At 37.0% G+C, this 19,512-nt stretch overlaps 1 protein-coding gene across 3 annotated transcripts in view; it reads right to left on the bottom strand.

Moving 5' to 3' along the window:
• PKN2 (protein kinase N2) overlaps window positions 1–19,512 on the bottom strand; it is a 73,686-nt gene that overhangs the window by 16,279 nt on the left and 37,895 nt on the right. For all 3 annotated transcript variants that reach the window (XM_087930132.1, XM_087930133.1, XM_087930134.1), the window contains 10 exons: window positions 12,431–12,582; window positions 11,113–11,230; window positions 8,676–8,821; window positions 8,372–8,585; window positions 6,368–6,553; window positions 3,115–3,224; window positions 1,254–1,397; window positions 1,080–1,155; window positions 647–821; window positions 340–466 (listed from right to left, as the gene is read on the bottom strand). In XM_087930132.1, the coding sequence (XP_087786258.1) occupies window positions 340–466; window positions 647–821; window positions 1,080–1,155; window positions 1,254–1,397; window positions 3,115–3,224; window positions 6,368–6,553; window positions 8,372–8,585; window positions 8,676–8,821; window positions 11,113–11,230; window positions 12,431–12,582 (1,448 nt within the window). The remainder of the gene's footprint in view (window positions 1–339; window positions 467–646; window positions 822–1,079; window positions 1,156–1,253; window positions 1,398–3,114; window positions 3,225–6,367; window positions 6,554–8,371; window positions 8,586–8,675; window positions 8,822–11,112; window positions 11,231–12,430; window positions 12,583–19,512) is intronic.

Genomic DNA, 19,512 nt, shown 5'->3' with positions numbered 1-19,512 from the left:
TGTTGTTCATTTCATTTATTGTATCAATGACTGAAATTAATTTCTGTCTGTCTGAGTTCAATGGACAACAGCAAGGGTCTTGAGCATGGAGCTCACCAGTCTTCATCCAACATCCCGCCCGCTAAACACATTGCTCAAAATCACCACAGAAAGAACATTCATCCATCATATTCATTTTAAGGTGGCATTTTTAAAAATCACATAGTAAATTAAACATTTTTAAAACAACAATGGAAACAATTTACTGAACTTATAAGCTGCCCAGTTCTCAACAACTCTGGGCACCTCACAACAATCAAGCAAAGAAACTGCAATAGAATTCTAAATGAGGAGCCTTGCCTGAGTGGGGGTAGGTGGAGACTTTGGTTCAGGTGAAGGTTCACTGATTTCTCCAAGAGAAGATAGACGTGGAGGACAGACCGGTTCAGAGTCAAGTTCAAACACCAATTTACCTACAGGGGAATCACTTGAAAAAAAAAAAAAAAAGTTCACCGTAAGCCTGTTGGCCATATGAGCAGAATTCTGCACGATAATTTAATTTAAAAAATAAATAAATTCTAGTGATAAGCATCTAGTTCTTTTTATGCTGCAAATGTTTCGCAGAAATTTTAACATGTTAATTTGTCCATTATAGCCATTCACTTACCTAGTTGGTGAGCCTAATCCAGAAATGTGAGCATCACCTACTGATACTGTAGCAGGCACAGAGGCTTGAGGGCTGAAGGTCCCAGTATGATTTACTGTTGGAATAGCTCTTCTCACCAACCTTCCCCAAGTGGCAATATTAATATTCATTTGCGGAGCTCTGAGAAATGTTTTGCCTGTGGATAAAGAAAACAAAGCCTAAGTAATTTCTTTATTTATCACCAAAAGCTATAACTAAATGAGAATTCATATATTCATTAGTTTATTACTAGTGATGGATAAGCTGTGCATGTTGTATTTCCTATTTTTTTTCTTTCTTATTAAAGTCTTGTTGACAAATTATGAAGAATTATCTTTAATGAAATGTTGACATAAGCATCAATTTTTATTAATTCTAGGACCAAGTGCTAAAGCTATAAAACAAACCCCCTCACCTTGTTGCTTGGAGAAAATTTTCTTTTGTCTCTGAAGTTTTGGTCTTCTTTCAATAACAGGATTAAAAAATGTAACCTGCAATTCAGGCAATAGGTATTAGAATTCAGACTAATACTTTTTGGAAACAGGACTTCACAAGGCTTAAAATGTTTACTAAAAGTATTTGCCCTTACCTCTGCAAACAAAGTACCCTGAGGTTCAAGATAGAGACACATTCCATGTCGTTGATTATCCAAGAAGTCTTCTAACCTCAGAAATTTCACAGCACACAAAGATCTCCAATCACGCCAATAAACAGAAATCTCTAACTCACGTGACTGGAGAACAATAAGAAAAAAACCCAGGCTAAGTTTTTATATTTACTAGATTTGAGCAGACCTAGCTGGAAATATTCTTACACCAGAATCACCCTACCTTAGGTACAGATGACTTTAACAATGGAAGAAAGCATTTTTTTTTTCTGCCCACAGAATTAATTCATGTATTTACCTGCCACTTCCAAGCTAGTGCAGTACTGAATAAACTGGCTCAGATGTTATATCCATAAAAGGAATGGCCAGCAATATGATAAAAAATAATTCTGTAACGCTGCTACAAATTTTAAGGAGAATCATTGGAGACTAGAGAGGAATCTTCTTCTGTTTCCATGTATTGAATCAGTCATAATTAAGATGTAAAGGATACTATTTCTGCAATTCTCAAAATATTTAAGGGTCTTTACAAACACTAAAAAAAAAGCTTAATCCTGTAAAAACTGGGTGGCATTTGGAAGACTAGAAAATAATAATTTATGATCTGCAGCCCTATTGCTGGATAAAGGTAAACTATTGCGTATTAATTCTAAAAGCAAGAGTTTATCGTACAGTGAAGACTAATAATGTGTGTAGGCGCACTAAAAAAGATGCAAGGATAGAGGCACCTTCATTTCAGTTTGCTGCTTTTCCAATTCTTCTACCTCCCAAACCCTTCCCATCCCAAATACTGTACCCCATTATGTAATATGTAGAGACATTTCAATGGGCCTCTTTATATACAGATCATATTATGTGTCAAACTGATGAAAAGGGCTTTGAATGTTCAACACAGCTGCTAAACTCAGATACCTTATATATCAAGGATGTAAAACTTGCGTCATCGCGGCAGTGTCACATGACGTATTGGGACTTTTTCCCCCTTCGCTAAACTGGGCGGGCTGGGGCTAGCATGTGACGCATACGGCCCGTGGGCCGCGAGTTTGACATCCCTACTGTATATGCATTTGGAGGAGATTTAAGTATATATGAGCAAATCTAAAAACCACATAGAGAAGAACTTTTGTAAACATGCCAATTGTCAGTTGCCTTTCACTGTCTTTACACTGACTGGCTGGCAGGCTTTGAAAGTAGTAAATTGGCAGTGCAAGAGGTTGTTTTTTTTTTTAGGAAGGTTTGATTGGCTAGATATGAAACATTATTTTCACAGTCAAAAAGCTATCTTTTTGACTTGGTTTCAGGGAATTTATTTCCTGACTTCATCGAATAAAGGTTTTTTTAAAAAAATCTGTATATACAAAAAACATACTCAGTATTAAAAAAAAACCCAGTACAAACAGGTCATTGAAATTTCTTGTGAAATGCTGCCCAACTTATGATCTACATTTATAATATTTTTACTTCTTTCCACGAACAAATTGTTTCAACAGTTACAGCTGATTTACAACAGTACATACAATTAGTTAAGACGTCCCTCAAACCCCCTATACATTTTCCTACGTGACTTTACCTAATATCACAAGAAGCTAAGGACTTATAAATGATTTGTTGCAAATGCTATGAGCACACCGATGCAGAATCTTAAAGATGTATGACTGGAATGCACTTCTGCTCATGTAAGTACCATCTCATATTTTCATCCTTGTTTCAGAGAGAGGGAAGGCTGGAATGCTCTATTCTGTTCAGGAAAGGAAGCTACATTCCAAGTCAGAATTTCTCTCTAGGCATAAGAAGCAAATTACTCATCTAGAAATCATCCTAAGCATATTAAAGAGATCCTTACTCTGTCTAGTTCCAGTGTAAATTTCTGGTCCCAGGACTGATTGGAAATAGGCTTCCAGCTAGTTTGATCAACAACAGTGTTATCCAATTTCAAAACAGCACAGATTTCATCTGCAAAGCAAATTAAGTAAATTCAGTTTAGAATGCTAAGTTCACCTTCCAAAAACAGTAACAGAAGCAGCTCTGACAATCAGTAATAATTTAAAATCAGTTACAATATGTATACAAATATAAGTAAAGCACAAAATTCTACTTAAGTTTGAGAGTAATTACAATCTTTGTTTAGGTTAGCCTACAACAATAATGGTGGACAAAAATTATCAGTGTGAATGTTCAGTCATTGTGTGCAAAGCTCAAATGCTTTCCAAATTATGGCACTGCATTTTCCCCCTTCTCTCACTAGAAGAAACCACAACTCATTTCCTTTTTCTCTCAACCTTTCTTAGAAAGAAAGATAAAATGTTTTCTCATATACAGATAGTCCTCCACTTACAGTCGACCATTTGTTCAGCAACCATCTGAAGTTATGCCAGTGCTGAAAAATGGATTTATGAGCCATGCTTGAAATTGTAGCTATTGCAATGCTCCCAGAGGTGAACAAAATCTGGGTGCTTTGAAGGCCACTAAGAACTCATGACTGCAAGGGTGCTCCAAATCCTCTCACCTGCCTACCTTCCCCCATCTCTGCCCTTTGGGCTCCCTGCACCTTGCCTTGTGGGTCAGCAAGCAACCCCCGAGCCAGGGGCATTGTAACTTCTATCTGTCTCCTTTCCCTACTCATAAAGATCAGTTCCAGATCAGGATTAGAAAGTGATCAGGAAGGGAAGGAAATGGAGGATGGCTAGAGATTAACCTGCCCCTTGCAAGCAAATATGAGGCCAGGTGGATTTTGGCAGGGCAAGAGTTGAACTCCAATATGCTTCTCTCGCCTACTGTTGCACTTGTTTTCCTGACTTCCAGATACAACCCCACACTGAATGAAGAGGCAGGCCGGAGCCAGGTGCAATGCACAGGGCAGTGAAAGTCCTTGTGAGGAGTAAGAAAAATAAAGGGATGCCAAAGTTAATTTTAAACTCATCTGATCGTAGGGTAATGGCTGAGGTGCGGTGAAGTAATTGTTTCCAGTCCAATGTTAAAGAACAGAAGGCACACATATAGGAGGTGAAAAAAAAGTTTGCTTGTCAGCTTGTGCCTTGCTGTGACTGCAGCTTTCTAGGACAGGACAAGCAGCCCCAGAGCTGTACGATTCTGGGGCTGCTTGCTGACTCATAAGGCAGGGTACAGGCAGTTAAAAGGTAGAGATGGGTGAGGGACTGTTGCAGTTGGATGCAGTCCCTTTACTGAGGCTTGGGGTGGTGAGGGACCAAATTGGAAAGGCTTGGATTGGGATGGATAATTGTTTAACAACCCATGATTCGCAGTTAACTACAACAGGGATTGCCATCATACATTATTGAAGTCATGTGATGACTCACTTTATGACTGTGACAACTTACAATAACAATTCTGGTTCCAACTGTGGTCACGCGTCAATGACTACCTGTGTACCCTATAATTTCTACATTCACACTGTGAATGCTGGGACTCTTGGTAAGCAATGCTATATACCAGGGCATAGGTAGGAGCCCACATTATTATCCGCCTTGCAATATTATGATTATGAGTGAAAAAAGAAGACAGCAGAGAGGGAGTTGCAAAAAAATCATTTGGATTTTATGCTATTAATTTCATCAATCATGGAGGGTTCAATCAATACGTATTTTGAATCAACAGGGAAATATAATTCATTTTCTCATTCATTACATTTTAAAATTCAATTTTAGCTCAACCGTTCCAATATATCTGAGGCAGCCTATGCTTTATTAGTGCAATATCCCAATCACAGGCTCCCAACAGAAAAGAGAACCTTCCACCTTTCAGACATCATCAAATTAACGATGTACAAAACATTCTACTTTGTGAACAAAATATTCTGGTAAAAACTACATTGTATAGAGGGCCAGATTACACCTAAAACATTATCAACTACTTTATATTCCAGAAACATTACTTCCACAGAACTGCCAGCCCAGGAGATCAAATAGACATGCTTCAGAGGAATAGATTCTGTGGTTTCCTGGAATATTTTGCACATCACTACAACTCCAGCAGGCATGGCTAACTGTAGGGAGGACATCACCCAACCTAGTTTTTTTAAAAATGAAGATTCTTATTACTGTTAGTAATTCTTGAAAAAGCACTTTTTGGATTATATAATAAAAAAAAAATCATGGACTGACAGAAAAAAATGTTCAAGACATCAGTCTGCATAAACATACTAGTGCTTTGGATATGAAAACCTAAGGCCACAGGAGGTGGAAACAGGCTGGCTACACTTCTGGTGAATTAGCTACTCTGTTAGTTCCCTTTCTGGGCTCCTTGATCTGGTCTCTAGGCTGGTATTGGAGACCCCTCCTGGTCCATTTGCAAAGGCAGTGGAACAAGAAAAGGTGGGAAAATTCTCCTAAGCAAGATAAGACAAAGTCTGCCACGGCACTTTCATTTTTGTTTAATGGAAGATTGGTTTTCAGTCCAAGATGGAGCTGGGAAGGAAAAAGCCCTCCTACTTTTTTTAGAAGGAAAACCAAAGAGTAAGGAAGAGGATTACCCTCCACTCAATGCAAACGTTTAATGTAAAATAAAGTAAAATAGCCTTTGTCTAAAATCTAGGCTAGCCCACACAATTATGGCCTTTTAGGGGGCAGTGAAGACTACATTTTGGGGAGGAAATTTGGGATTGAGTGCCAAGAAATCTAAAAGTGGATTTTACTGATTATTAATTCATTATATTTTGTGTATTATATTATTATTGGACTTAATTTATTTTACCATGGGCATTTCATAGAGATCCATGTTATTGTGAACATTCTGTAGTGTGCACCTTTATTATAATAATAATCAAGTGGTTTGACATGCCGGAGACACAAAATTCCCTAAGCCAAATATTTATTTTCCTAGAATCACTGGGCTAATGAATGAATCCAGAAAAGGGCACGGCTGCTTTAATGACTTACAGACAACCACAGCAGTTGTGCAATCGGTGCTCCTAAGTGCCTTTTTTACTTTCAAATTCAAACTACTGCACAACCTTAAAACAAAATCATAATAAAATACGATTAAACTGAGTTTATTTTTACATACAGTTATTTTTCCTAAGAGATTTCATAAAAGTGCTTCTGAAAATGAAGAAGAAAAACATTAAAAAGGTACTGAACTGGATAAATCATCTGTTTTCAGAAGGTTTCGGCAACTGCCACTTTTGCTTTTACTCGTTCGACTCATGAAAGATGATCTGGCTTCACTTGGACTCCATCCAGGTAGAGTGAAGGATGTTGCTTTTGATCTACCAGGGACATTTTCCAGGATATCTTGACAACCCATAAGCCTAACTTCCAGAGTACCTAAAATGACATCAGATTGTCTTAACTCATATAATTAGTCAAACACCAGCTTAAGCAAGTACAAGCAATTGATAATTCTGTGTGGGCAGGAATCTCAATACGGTGTAAACTTCATATTTATGAGGCAGTATAAAAGCTCTTAAATATATAAGCTTTAACTAGAAGAATGTGGGTTGAATCCAAAATTAGAATAAACCTACTGAAATCAACTGGGTTTAGCTGCTGATGCAAGTCCCAGTAATTTTAATATGCAATCATGGTGGGCTTACCTGACATGAACTTTTATGACTGTTCTGCCTAAGCTTGTGTCAACACAGCTAGTTATAGAATGCTAATAAGTATTTTTAAACTATGGTTTTTACATAATGTATTAATAGATCCATTCTAATTGTCTAACAATCTGCCTCTTGTACTATCCCCCACCCCCCAAGACAAGCCTTGCAAGGGGCAGGAAACCCTATTGGAACATAGTATCGATGTATGCTAATAGGCTTTTTTGCATCCATGTATGTATGTTATATATGTATGTTATGTATGTATTATGTATTTCTCTTAGATATTATGATTTAATGTGGATAAAACATGAAGAAAGGAAATCAATTTATAGTCTATCTTTGCATAATCTCAGTCTAAGTAATTCTATAATAATGGACAGAAATGGTAAAATGGGATTTTATATATTTAACCTATGCTGATCAGTGTATTGTTGTGTATTTGCACGCACATACACAAACAATACACAGGCACCTTCAAAGAATCAACAATTTCTGCTACAACTTTAGTTTAAAAACTAAAGTCATTTTGGGAAATATAAGCTAACAGCTGTGCTACTGCTTCTAATTTGGTTGTTTATTAAATAATTTAGTGAACAACATATTAGGATCAGAGTTTTATTCAACACCTGCTTCAAGTTAGCAAATAAAGTCTGTAGGGATATATTTAAGATCTTCGTTAAGCATACAAGATATCTTGGAATTTATTTCCTTTATGAAATGCTGCTATTACAGAAGCATGCACAGACTGTTGAGGGGAACTGTTGGGCTACAGAGTCTCAAATTTCATAACCCTCGTGCAGAGAGTTTTTCTTCTGTAATGCCTACTCTTAATTTTTTATATTTAATTACTTTAATCTAAAAACACATTAGCACAAGTAAATGAGAGATACAATGTTAAGCGCTGCTGCTGTTTAAAATTCTCTTTGTATTATTAAGTTTTAATATTTTAGGGAAAAACTTAAATTCTCATCAGAACTGAATGGCCATGAAGTTATGTCCAGATTTCATTGCAATACTTTCTAATATAAGGAATAAATGATACAAAAACTTTTAAAAAATGTTTTCGAAATTAGATGCACTAAATAAATGATTGAAATATTTTGAATCAGAATCCTTTAGGCAATAACTAGAGTTGCAGATTCTAGCAACTTATACAATGCAATCCTTTATCAGATTCTGATAATAAGTTACTGTTTTACCGGCTGGATCCCATTATAAAAATATGTATAGACCATCGTGTTAATTTTTTCCCCTTCAATGATCATCTTCCTAAGCAATTTACACATACCCCACCTTTAAAAATCTGAATTTAGTCAAGCAACTGAAATGCTTGCTATGATGCAATTAATACAAACAATTTGGCCAAAAATAGCCACTGCTAATTTTCTAAGAGATAATACATATTTAAGTATGATTGTTATGTTCTTTTATATTTAAAGATATTCCCGAATGTACAAAACTGCATTGTATCTTTTAATGTAACAAATATTAGAGTTAGAAACCAAAGCACACAAAATATGTAGCTATTACTGTCACAACAAACCTGTTAATGCTGCTGGTTTGGACAGTGTACTATACTGATTTTGTGTTGATATCATACTTTGCCGTGGACTTAGTGTTGGTGATGAAACAAGTGAAAGTTCTTCTATAATAATACTGCTTTTGGGGTGATTTTTAGGGAGTTCATTTAGCCTTTGTTCTAATGAATACTTCAAGAGATCCAGCTTCTGGCTTGATTCATTAAATCTTGCTTGAGCCTTATTCAGTTAAACAGAAAGAAAAAATCAATTAGGAAAAACTCTTTTAACATGCTTACATTCAAATTTCACTTATTACATAAAAATTACCTCTGAAAGCGCTTTTCTATCAGTAACTTTTCCAGAGCCGAACAACTTCATAACATTTTTGGCTCCTTCTGCTACTGCATATTCTATCCTAAAATGATGTCGCAATTCTTCCATTCGAAGCTCAAGAGGGCTTATCACGGGCTTTGCTATACATATAAAAATAAACAAAAATTAGTACTAACTTGTACACTGAACTATTAGTATATTACACTAGCCAGCATATTGATATAAACATGAAAAAAAAAACATTTAATAGGTGTATTACAATTCACATGACCTTTCTGGGGAGAGAGGGCATTAAAGCAGGCAAGTCTGCCCTCTTTTGTATGTGTGTGCCAATGTTACATGTGCATACAAAAGAAGAGTTTGTGTTATGACTCCACATGTGTTATCTTATCCAGATTTCACCCAATCCCATGGCTTCTGCTTTATAGGTCTAATACAGATTTACTAGCCAGCCATATAAAATTAGATGGATAGACAGATAAATAAGCAAACTAAGCAGTCAAGGGATGATTCTCTAAGCTCTGTAGAGCTTAATGTGACATTCACCTACAAATTAACAAAAGTCAACCAAGAATTTTTGAATATGGATATTTTACTTGCCGACAGGTTCATGGCAGAGCAAATGCCAACTGAAACAACTTTAAAAATCTATCTTGGTGGGGGCAGACATCCACTGCATTAATTTTCTAAACTTTACAGAGTATACAAGGGGTTTCACTTACACACAAACACTTATACATCTGAACGGCAGAGTCCTCTTTACCTGCACACTCTTGAATGACTATATGAGCATAAGATAATATCTTTTGGTGTATGTGTGCATTTTTGAGTCAGTATTGATTCCTGGTGGCTGCCTGGACAATTTTCTGCAGTTTTCTTGGCAAATTTTTGGAAATGGTTTGCTACTGCCTCCTCCTTTCTAGGGCTGAGAGTAACTGGTCTGAGTTACTCATCGACCTTTGTGCCCAAAGCAGGATTAGAACTCAGTCTCACAGTTTCCACACTGGACAAACTACCTTTATTTTTCTTTTTTCTTGTTGACAACAACATATCTTCTACTTTTTCTGTCGCCATCCCCTAGCAATTGTTTATATCTAGCATAAGCTACTAACTTTTCAATTCCCTTTGTTTAACAAAAGTTCTGTCTTTGTTACTTCTCAGTTTCTATTCTTGGCCCTTTAATTACGTCTGTATTTTTAGTGATAACAATATACAATGCTATTACTTTTTCAGTAATTCACACCTGTCTTGATTTAGCTGGTTGCAACAGATGGAAATCATCTTTGACATGCAATGTACAAAAAGGATTCAGAATATTCAGAAAGCTTTTAATGAAGTTATTAGTTCATCTTTCCTAGTCTAGTTTAAACAGACTTACTCACAGCACTAACTCATCTACAAGAAACAATAGCAAGCCAGTAGCACTGTTACCCAAGCCTACTGATTGATGGATTTGTCACATGACATCTAAATGTACTGGGCATGTATACTTTTAAAGTATCACTTGGAATGGGGGAGAGTTACTTGTGGGACAGCCCAATGGTTTCTGCTTGTCCTACTAGGTCTGGCAGGCTGGGAGTATGTCAAGTCCTGTGGGGGAAATCAGGCACATTTCAGGTCCTGGAGGCCTCAGAAGATGCTTTCTGTCATGGCACTTGCCTTATGAAACAGCCTTGCCCTGGAGATATGACCTTGTCCCTGATCTTTTAGACTTGGTTTTTTCCCCCAGGTGCTTGGGCCAGGATACTAATGGAACTGGCATGGGGTGGCTACTGGAAGAATGCAAGTTTTAATGGGCTTTCAATATTGTTTCTTATTTTAAATGGCTCGTTGTTTTTACTGTATTGTAATTCTATTCTGTTCACTGTGCAGTTTCTTCTGGTAGATGGGCAGCTATATAAGTTTGTTTAGTAAATAACATAAATAAGAAACAAGAACATTTAAACCGTTAACGAGGCATGGATGGAAAGCTTATATTCGTAAGAGGGATTTCCCACCCTACCCCATAATAATCTATTTTGCATAAACTTTATCCAGAATGAGGTGCAAGGACGCAGAGAGTTCTGAGCAGTCCAGAGACATTACTACAAAAATGGGATTTAGATGACAACATTAGGGATTTGACGTAAGCCACAGGGAGTCAAAACAGGCAGGAAGTTATGATTTGCTCAAGGCGGTGTGTGCATACCCATGTTTGTCAACCAGTTGTAGGAGAAGAATACAGGAGCCTGGTCAATGAGCCTTTTCAGAATATCTTATGTTAAACTGTAGTACAGATTCCTAGACTAATGGGGCAGGAGGAAGACTGATTGAGCATTGACCTGGCCTTGTAGTATGGGGGAGTCAGGACTTGGGACTTTTTAAAAAGTCCCATGAGAGTTAGAAGATTCTAGAAACAGTGTAGTGAAAGGTTTTCTCTCTAATGTTTCACCATTATCAAAAGCCAATTCATTAGTCTGCACTGCTTGAAGAATCTGCATCCTTATAACTTCAATTTTTGTCTTGCTGTCCTGAAGCATCTGTTGAGCTGTTGCAAGCAGCTTTCTATCCTGAAAAAAGAAAGAAAAAACAGTTATGTGATATTAAAATTTGAATTCCCCAATTGGTTTCAAGTAACAACAATTCACACCATCTTTTCAGAATATGAATTCCGATATACTGAACAAGATTCAGAAATCAGTATGGTTTGAAAACTATTGTGCAATGACTACCAATACGTTTTGTTTACATTTTGGCTGTAGGCATCAAATACACCCTTGTTGTTTAATTTTTTTCATTATTTTTATTTCATCCAGAATAATTTAGAAATTAGAGCAGTAAAGCCAACAGAATAATGCAGCCTCTAAGAGACTGAACCAAAAAGAAATTATCAGGATTTTTACTACAATGCTGTTAGCATTTGTTTGCAGTATATAATACTGAAAACATTTATACAAATGAAGAAAAAAAAATCTTTAAAAACTACTCTTTCTCTTTCTGTCACACAACACATACAGTTTAAAATCTGAAGGTAATGAATGGAAAGGACTTGAAGAAGTTTTCTTCTATGTTACTAGTTCAGCAGCAAGATTAACAATGTAATTTAATATATAACTGAAAGTGTCTGGAAAGCTACAAATTGATTTTCAGAAAGGTCAGTGAACCATCAAGAAGCAATTCAAACTGCCAACTCTCTGTCACTGTAATACATTCGATTCTATTGTAGAAATCTACATTTCTGTAGTTCATGCTCTACATGCCAAAACTGAATTCCTATTTATGATTGCTGATAAACACCATTCCATGGTTTGGTGCAGAAACAATATTTCCAAATATGATTCACTGATAATGTTATCAGGGCACATTACTGGAGAATGTGGAAATTGTATCATAATCCCAGATGATCTAGGGCTAGCACATCCTGTCAAAAGAAGCAGAAATTCCCCTTGGTATGAATAGATACCAACAAAATTTATGATTATCTCAGAAATTAACTTTTAACCGTAGCATATAATGATTTCAACAAACTCCCCAAACCATCATTCTGTAATATCAGATATTCAAAATGTAACAATCTCAACAGATTGTTACAAACATGAAAATTAAATAGTGTATTACTGAATTCAAAAATGAAATATCTGTAATTAGCAACAGGATAGAAAATTATCCATTACTATGGTATGCATCTATTTATATGGTCTCTCTTGGCGGTGAACTTTTAAATCCCTCATCTGAAAACCTGATTAACTGTGTGAGCTGATAAGTCTTACCTTTGATGGACCATTAGAATACATTTGAATCATATTTTCTGCTCCTTGCTTTACTTTCAATTCTATATTTAACTGTTTCTTTAAGGCAATTAATCTGTTGTTAGTAGGAAAGCGAGGATCACTATTAGGTGTATCTGGAGTTCTGGGACAATCTGTAAATTAGAAACAAATGCCCATCATCATTTTTTTCTAAATAATACTCCGAAATAAAATAAATGAAAGTTTGTATCAGTCAAATTATCAACTTTACAGTAACATTTAGGCTGTTAGTATCTTTGTCTAATACTGCTTGCTGTTCATATTTTCTATCTGGTGTACTCACTTTCCATTTCTCAAATGAGGGCTATTTTGTCCAAACAATTGTTCATGTAAAAAACTAAGGCAGTACAACAATGGTTCTGTGAAACAATTTCTTATTTTGGTGACATAAAACAGCCATTCTACAAAACTGTTCCTAAACAATTGAAATATCCATAAAAAAATCCCCACCAGTAATAATTTGGCTACCAAAGGTATTTCAACTAAAACCTTACAATAAAATTCAAACACAATAAATAACAGTTAAGTGAAGTTTTGATCACACATATCCTTGTTAACGGAAACACACAAAAAGATGAAGCCACACGATTGTCTCCACTGTACTAGTGGAATTACTGAGGATCCCAACAGTATTGTTGCAAAATGTTTTATTTTGCAACAAGTTAATTTTCTATTCATTTCTTTAAAATTACTTAAAATATTTATTTTAAAAAACATATGGTACAGGAAGTTTACTAGATAGCAAATGATATATTGAAGGTATATAAGTTCCCATTGGCTTAATATTGCTACCTCCTGGCCTAAGAAGGAAGCACTGATTACTTAAAGGGGAAACAATTTTACTTTAATCAATCATTCATTGAAATTTTCATTAACACATTCACAGCATATTGCTCTTGATTATAAGTAGCTTTGAAGAACTTATTTTAAGAAATCAAAAGCAGTTCTAGTTATGATTTTACAAATTATAATGCAGTTCTTTTACAAGGTACCATTGTTAGTGAATTACTATTAATTATGTTTAGTAATTAATGAGCGTTCACCATTCTGGGAGCACCTCCAATGTCTGCATATACAGTCAGTTCTCATTATTCATGGAAGTTATGCTCTATAAAGTTGAGGTAAACACTGAATTAGCAAATACTAAAAATCTCAGTTTGGCACATGCACTCAAATTCTTAAGACTCGTGTGACTGCAAAGGATCATGAAAACACTGCTATTATTTTGGTTACAAATATATTTTATCAAGTAGGTGGATTTGCAAATGTGGAATAACAAGGCCAATTAAATTACTACTTACAGACAGAACTTCTAGATATATATTTAAATACTCACGTCACTGTGTTGGCACCTGAAAGTGTTGTAAAGTTATTTTGAAATTATGTTATGGAGTGGAAAGCACTGCAGTTTGTTGTCCATAAAAAATATACCAAAACATAAGCACTTCTGTTTTTATTATGTTTACACAGTTAACAGGGCCTTAGTTAAATATTCCTTCTGAGGCCTTAGGATAAAAGCTCACAGACAAATCTTTGGGTAAGCTTAATTGCTGATAATTTCTCTTGACAACAGCAGTTGCTTGCAAAATTCCTTGTGTTGGGTGTTTTACCTTTTAAAAGATTTAAAGGAAGTTACAAAAACTCAGTTTAGTTTAGATATATTGGATCCTAGAAGGCAAAGTTAGTGTAAAGTTTTTCCAATTAGTAATAGGTAAGAATGGATTTTAGAAAAAATAGAAATGGAAAAAAAGGGACAAGTGAAAGAAACTAGAATTAAAGCAAAACAAGAAGTCTCAGTTTTGTATACAAAAATATTAAAGAACAGATTAACTTCCAAAAGAATGAAGAAAAAAGTTATTTTTTTAAAAAAATGTGGCAGCCGTTAGAATAGAGTGGAAAGGATGAAATCATAGGGTATTACAGAAGTGTACCAAACTATAGGAAAAGATGCTTTGTGAAATGAAGGGAAGGAGGCTCTGGATGAGGAAGAAAAAATAAATAAAATAGTGTAATTGCTGCACATCCCCCATGCCAAAGATTTATCAAAAGGTAGATGTGTGTGTGTGTTGGGGGCCGGGGGGGGGGAGGAAAATGGTTGCAAAGATAGTAGTCAAAGGCAGCAAGGAAAGATTAAACACACAGACACAATTTACTTATATTAATTACATATACGCATTCAGTATATTACAATTCAGTAATGAAAAAATAGGAAAATAAATATAAATAAAACTTTGGAAACTTGTCTATATGTCCTTGAAGTACAAAAATTAAATAGAACACAAAGCCTCAAGTTAGAAAGCAAACTAGAATATTTTTAGATGATAATTATCAGATATCCAATTGCAATATACATAGCTACTCTGCTATAGTGCTTAAAGACCCTGGGACATAAAGCAAAGACTGTGACTTCTAGATCTCCTTTAGGCACAGGGCTTTCTGCGTGACTGAGCCAGTCATTCTCTCATAGCCCTGACAAGAAGGTAAAAGGCAAGCCACTTCTGAAACATGTTGCCCAAAAGACTGCATGACCTTATTCATGGTACAAGCCCTGTCGGTGCAGTGGTTAGAATGCAGGACTGCAGGCTAACTCACTTGCTCACTCCAGTTCGATTCTGACCGGGTCAAGGTTGACTCCGGCCTTCCATCCTTCTGAGGTCAATAAAAGGAGGACTCAGATTGTTGAGGGAAATACGTTGACTCTGTAAACCGCTTAGAGAGGGCTGTAAAGCACTCTAAAGCGGTATGTAAGTCTGTGCTGTTACTATTGATACCAAGACTGATTTGAAGGTAAAATAACTGGAAGTTAACAAGCTCAGCTGTGACCTTAATTAGTTGATTAAAGTCCTCCCACCAGCTGGCAATGCTGCCTGACACTGACAAAACCCTAACTAATTTCACACAGAAGGCTTTTTTTAATCTCCTAAAGGGCTTGCAGACATAAGCCCCCAATAGGCAAACAGCCAATGCCAGGGTATTCCTTTCTATGTGTATTCACCATTGTGTACCTGCTTACTCTCTTGGAATCCATTCTTTTCCAATAAACTACAAACATCAATTCTCTTCTTGTTAATTACCCTAATGCCAGGGTGGCCATTCCAAAGGGCAGGAGTGGGGGGTTGGGGGGGGGGAAAGGCTATAAGATTTGCCCCTTTTCCCCGCTCCTTCGTGAGTTGAGTTCCAGAAATCTTTCCTGTCATTTGGGCTTATCTGACTGTTTGAGGGCTTATCCTTCTGTAAAGCAAAGGAAAACTGAAGTAAAATTGTAAGCATAGTTGTGATCATGTGATTTTTCACTTAGTGATCGCTTCACTTAATAACTGAATTGCCAATCCCAATCCCAGTCACTAAATGAATACCTATCTAGAACACTGAGTAGAGATTTGATTTGATTTGACTTATATTCTGCCAAAGCAATAGACTCATTGCAGTTTACAAAACAATTAACAATATCTATCTAGCAGTTTACAAAACATTGACAATATGTATCTGTGTTGGTGCAGCGGTTAGAATGAAGTATTGCAGGCCAAAATTGCTCACATTGCCAGAAGTTCAATTCCCTCAATCCTGACAGGCTCAAGGTTGACTCAGCTTTCCATCCTTCCGAGGTCAATAAAATGAGGACCCAGATTTTGGGGGCAATATGCTGACTCTGTAAACCATTTAGAGAGGGCTGTAAAGCACTGTAAGGCGGTGTAATTACCCGGGGCATGGCACAAATGCAACACAGTCAAATAAGCAAGAAGTGTCCCTTTAATACCTCTATCTTTGCCCCCAATGTCCAGGTTACCTTTGTCTGGAGAAAAAACTCTCCCCAAAACAGCCTTTAAACTGGAGGAAATTCAGTCCAAAAACAAAGTACATACAAACTGTAAATAAAAATCCACACAAACCACACTGCAATAATTAACTGGACAGGGCAGGAGAAGGAATTGCACACTTGAAAGCCCAGCAAAACACACACAATTGGGAAGATGCCAGGAACCCAGATAAGCCTCCATGATACCAGATAAATTCACGATTTACTCCCAACAACTTTGCTGTGCGCAGCTTCTCTTTTTAAACACTGTGTTCCCAACTGTAGCTAATGAAGGGAATCAGGGTCCTTTCCTCTCCCGTAAGCCATGCAACTCATGTTGTTCCCTTCTCCATTCTTCCCTGCATGCTCCAGGATGAAGAGTGGGAGGGCCTGGGTCTTCCTCTGAATTCCCTCTCCCTTGCGCTACCTCTCCCCTGCTCTGCCTAGTCGGCCTTTGCCCTTCCCTAGTTTCTTCCACAGCCAACGGAGCCACACTCCCACTCCCTGTCAGCTGCTCGGACTCCCCCTCCGAATCAGATTCTGATGGGGCATGACAGGCGGTATATAAGTCTAAGTGCTATTGCTATTACTATCCATATTTTATTTTAAATATAAAATGAATCAATAATTAAAGTACTAGGAACAAACATATGCAATAGCAACAATTAAGTCAATATAAATAATTCAAAATGAAATATATTAAATATGGAATTAACTTACTGTTCCAGTGCCGCTTCATCAAGAGACAACACTAGATCTGAACAAAATTTTACATGAGCAAAAAGTAAGTATCTTGTGCTTGGTTCAGTTTTAAGGTGTTTCTTCATTGCAACATTTGATCACAATAATCTCTTCTGACCTTACCCATGTGGGATCTAGGTCAGAAAATTTCAGCCTGCCCCTCAGGCAAACACTAGTGTCTTCCACCTCCAAAATGTATATAATTCACTATAACAAGAGCTACTGTGGATACAATTAGGGCAAAAACAAATCCTCCTTGTTATCCTTACTACAATGGTATTGTCTTGAGTGTAATCTTTTACCAGCATCCGGTCCAATTCACCCCTGACTTTCCTCCACTGGAACTTTTCAGTAAACACATTAAAAAGTAGGCTTAGAGGCCAATCTTGTCAAATACTCTGGGCTTGTGTAAATTCTAGAGATCCCCCTACACAGGCTTGAGGCAGACTTCTTAGCTGATCAACTCACTGTACAGAAGCATTCTGGGGGTAACAAATCTCAGAGCAATCATGGGTTGATCTGACTATGCGAAAGGACTCATTCTTCTACCATCCAATTTCAGATCACCAAATAGCTGATGGGACCTAAAACCCAAACCCAAAGTGTAATTGCCTATGTATGTCATTTCCAACCCATGATTGACTCCTGAACTTTCCCAAAATCTTCTTTACACATATGGAAATTAAAATTATTACCAAAGCCCTACAGTAAGTTCCAAGAAGTCAAGAAACTTGACAATCCGACAAGATGAATTGCACAAGCAGGATCCTAACTGTCCCCCTAGACCAACATTATAGACACTTACTGACCACCTCTCATGCCCCTATTAGAATCTGACTCTGAGGGAGAGGAGGAACAGCCGACAGGGAGTGGGTGTATGGCTCCGGAGGTTGTGGAAGAAACTGGGGAAGGGCACAGACCGGCTGAGCATTCAGAAGAATACCCAGGCCCATCCCCTCTTTATCCTAGGGCATGCAGAGAGGAGCGGATGAGGGAGAAACATGAATGGCATGGTCTACAGGGGTAAAAAGGGCCTTGATCCCTTCATGGGCTGCAGCTATGAGGTCTGTTTAAAAGGACATATTACGCATGGGCCAGTGTTGGAAGCAAAGCATGAAAATATATCTAGTCTGTCCATTCTTATCTGAGTTCTGGCATCCTTCCCAGTGTGTGTATTTTGATATCTGTGGACGTCTTCAAGCCCTTATCCTGCCTTGTCTCCTTAATTGCTTCAGTGTGGTTTGTGTTGTTTTTTCTATTTATAATTTATATGTATTTTGAGTTTGAATGGAGGTTCTTCCTTTTGCGCAACTGTTTGTGGGTGTGTTTTTTCTCCTGTCAATGGTAATTGCACCTTTGAAGCCAAGTTGAAGGAATTAAAGGGACTTCACTGGTTTTTGTGACTTTGTTGCTTTTGTATCCCATCCTGGGTCATCACACCACCACATACATGGCAAGACCATGCATTGTCTTGTCATTAGATCATCCCTGACAATTCCTCCACCTCCGTCGTCACGTGTTGTATCATGACTATTTTCCCCTTCGCTAAACCAGGCGTGGCCAGCGTGTGATGCGTCTGGCCCGGGAGTTTCACAGCCCTGGTCTAGAGATTAAGGCTGCTATAGGACAGAATTTAGTGAGAGTGACATTGTCATTCTCCCAAACCAAATCTCAATGATATAATAAAAAAGGTGAAAATATGACCTTGAAACCACAGCAACTTTAAATTGGGAAGAATGTACGCACTGTATTACAACATTAAAAACCTGACACTATAATGAAGAATGAACAAAGTAGTATATTTTAACTTTAAGGTAATCCTAATATTGCCATTGTAAGTAATTTTTGCCATTACCAGTTTTAATTAATCACCATTATAGCAATAGCACTAAAATTTTATATACTGCTTCATAGTGCTTTACAGCCCGCTCTAAGCAATTTGCAGAGTCAGCATATTGCCCACAACAATCTGAGTCCTCATTTTACTGACCCTGGAAGAATGGAAGACTGAATCAACCTTAAGCCGGTGAGAATCAAACTCCTGGCAATTGGCAGAATTAGCCTGCAATACTGCATTCTAACCACTGTGCCACCACATTGCTTCTCATTGCATCTTTAACGTTATCATCATTTATACTAATCTTTATGGCAGAAAGCATCAAGTACAGCTGTTTGGATAAGAACATAAATGTTTTAGACCGCTAATCTGTCAGTATACCACGAGTCCCTGTTTTTCTCACCCTGGAACATGACTTGGAAAATTGATGTAAATCACAGAAAAGACACTGGTGTTTTAGCTGGCAGAAAAATAATATCATCCTACCAGCATGTTACATTAAAAACAAATATGAAATTTGGGCAATTCCAAAGATATTTACTTGAAGATATACAGGTATTCCTCAACTGACAACTGTAATTGAGTTCAGAATTACAGTTGTTAAGTTGTGGTGATTAAGCATATAATCACATAACCAGATTTGAGTATACAACAATTTTGCAACAGTCA

This window comes from Pseudonaja textilis, chromosome 3, assembly GCF_049901715.1.
Source record: "Pseudonaja textilis isolate UNSWEBS1 chromosome 3, rPseTex1.2, whole genome shotgun sequence".
Lineage (NCBI taxonomy): Eukaryota > Metazoa > Chordata > Lepidosauria > Squamata > Elapidae > Pseudonaja > Pseudonaja textilis.
Note: the sequence above shows the minus strand (reverse complement) of the source record. Positions and strands in the feature narration are given on the sequence as shown.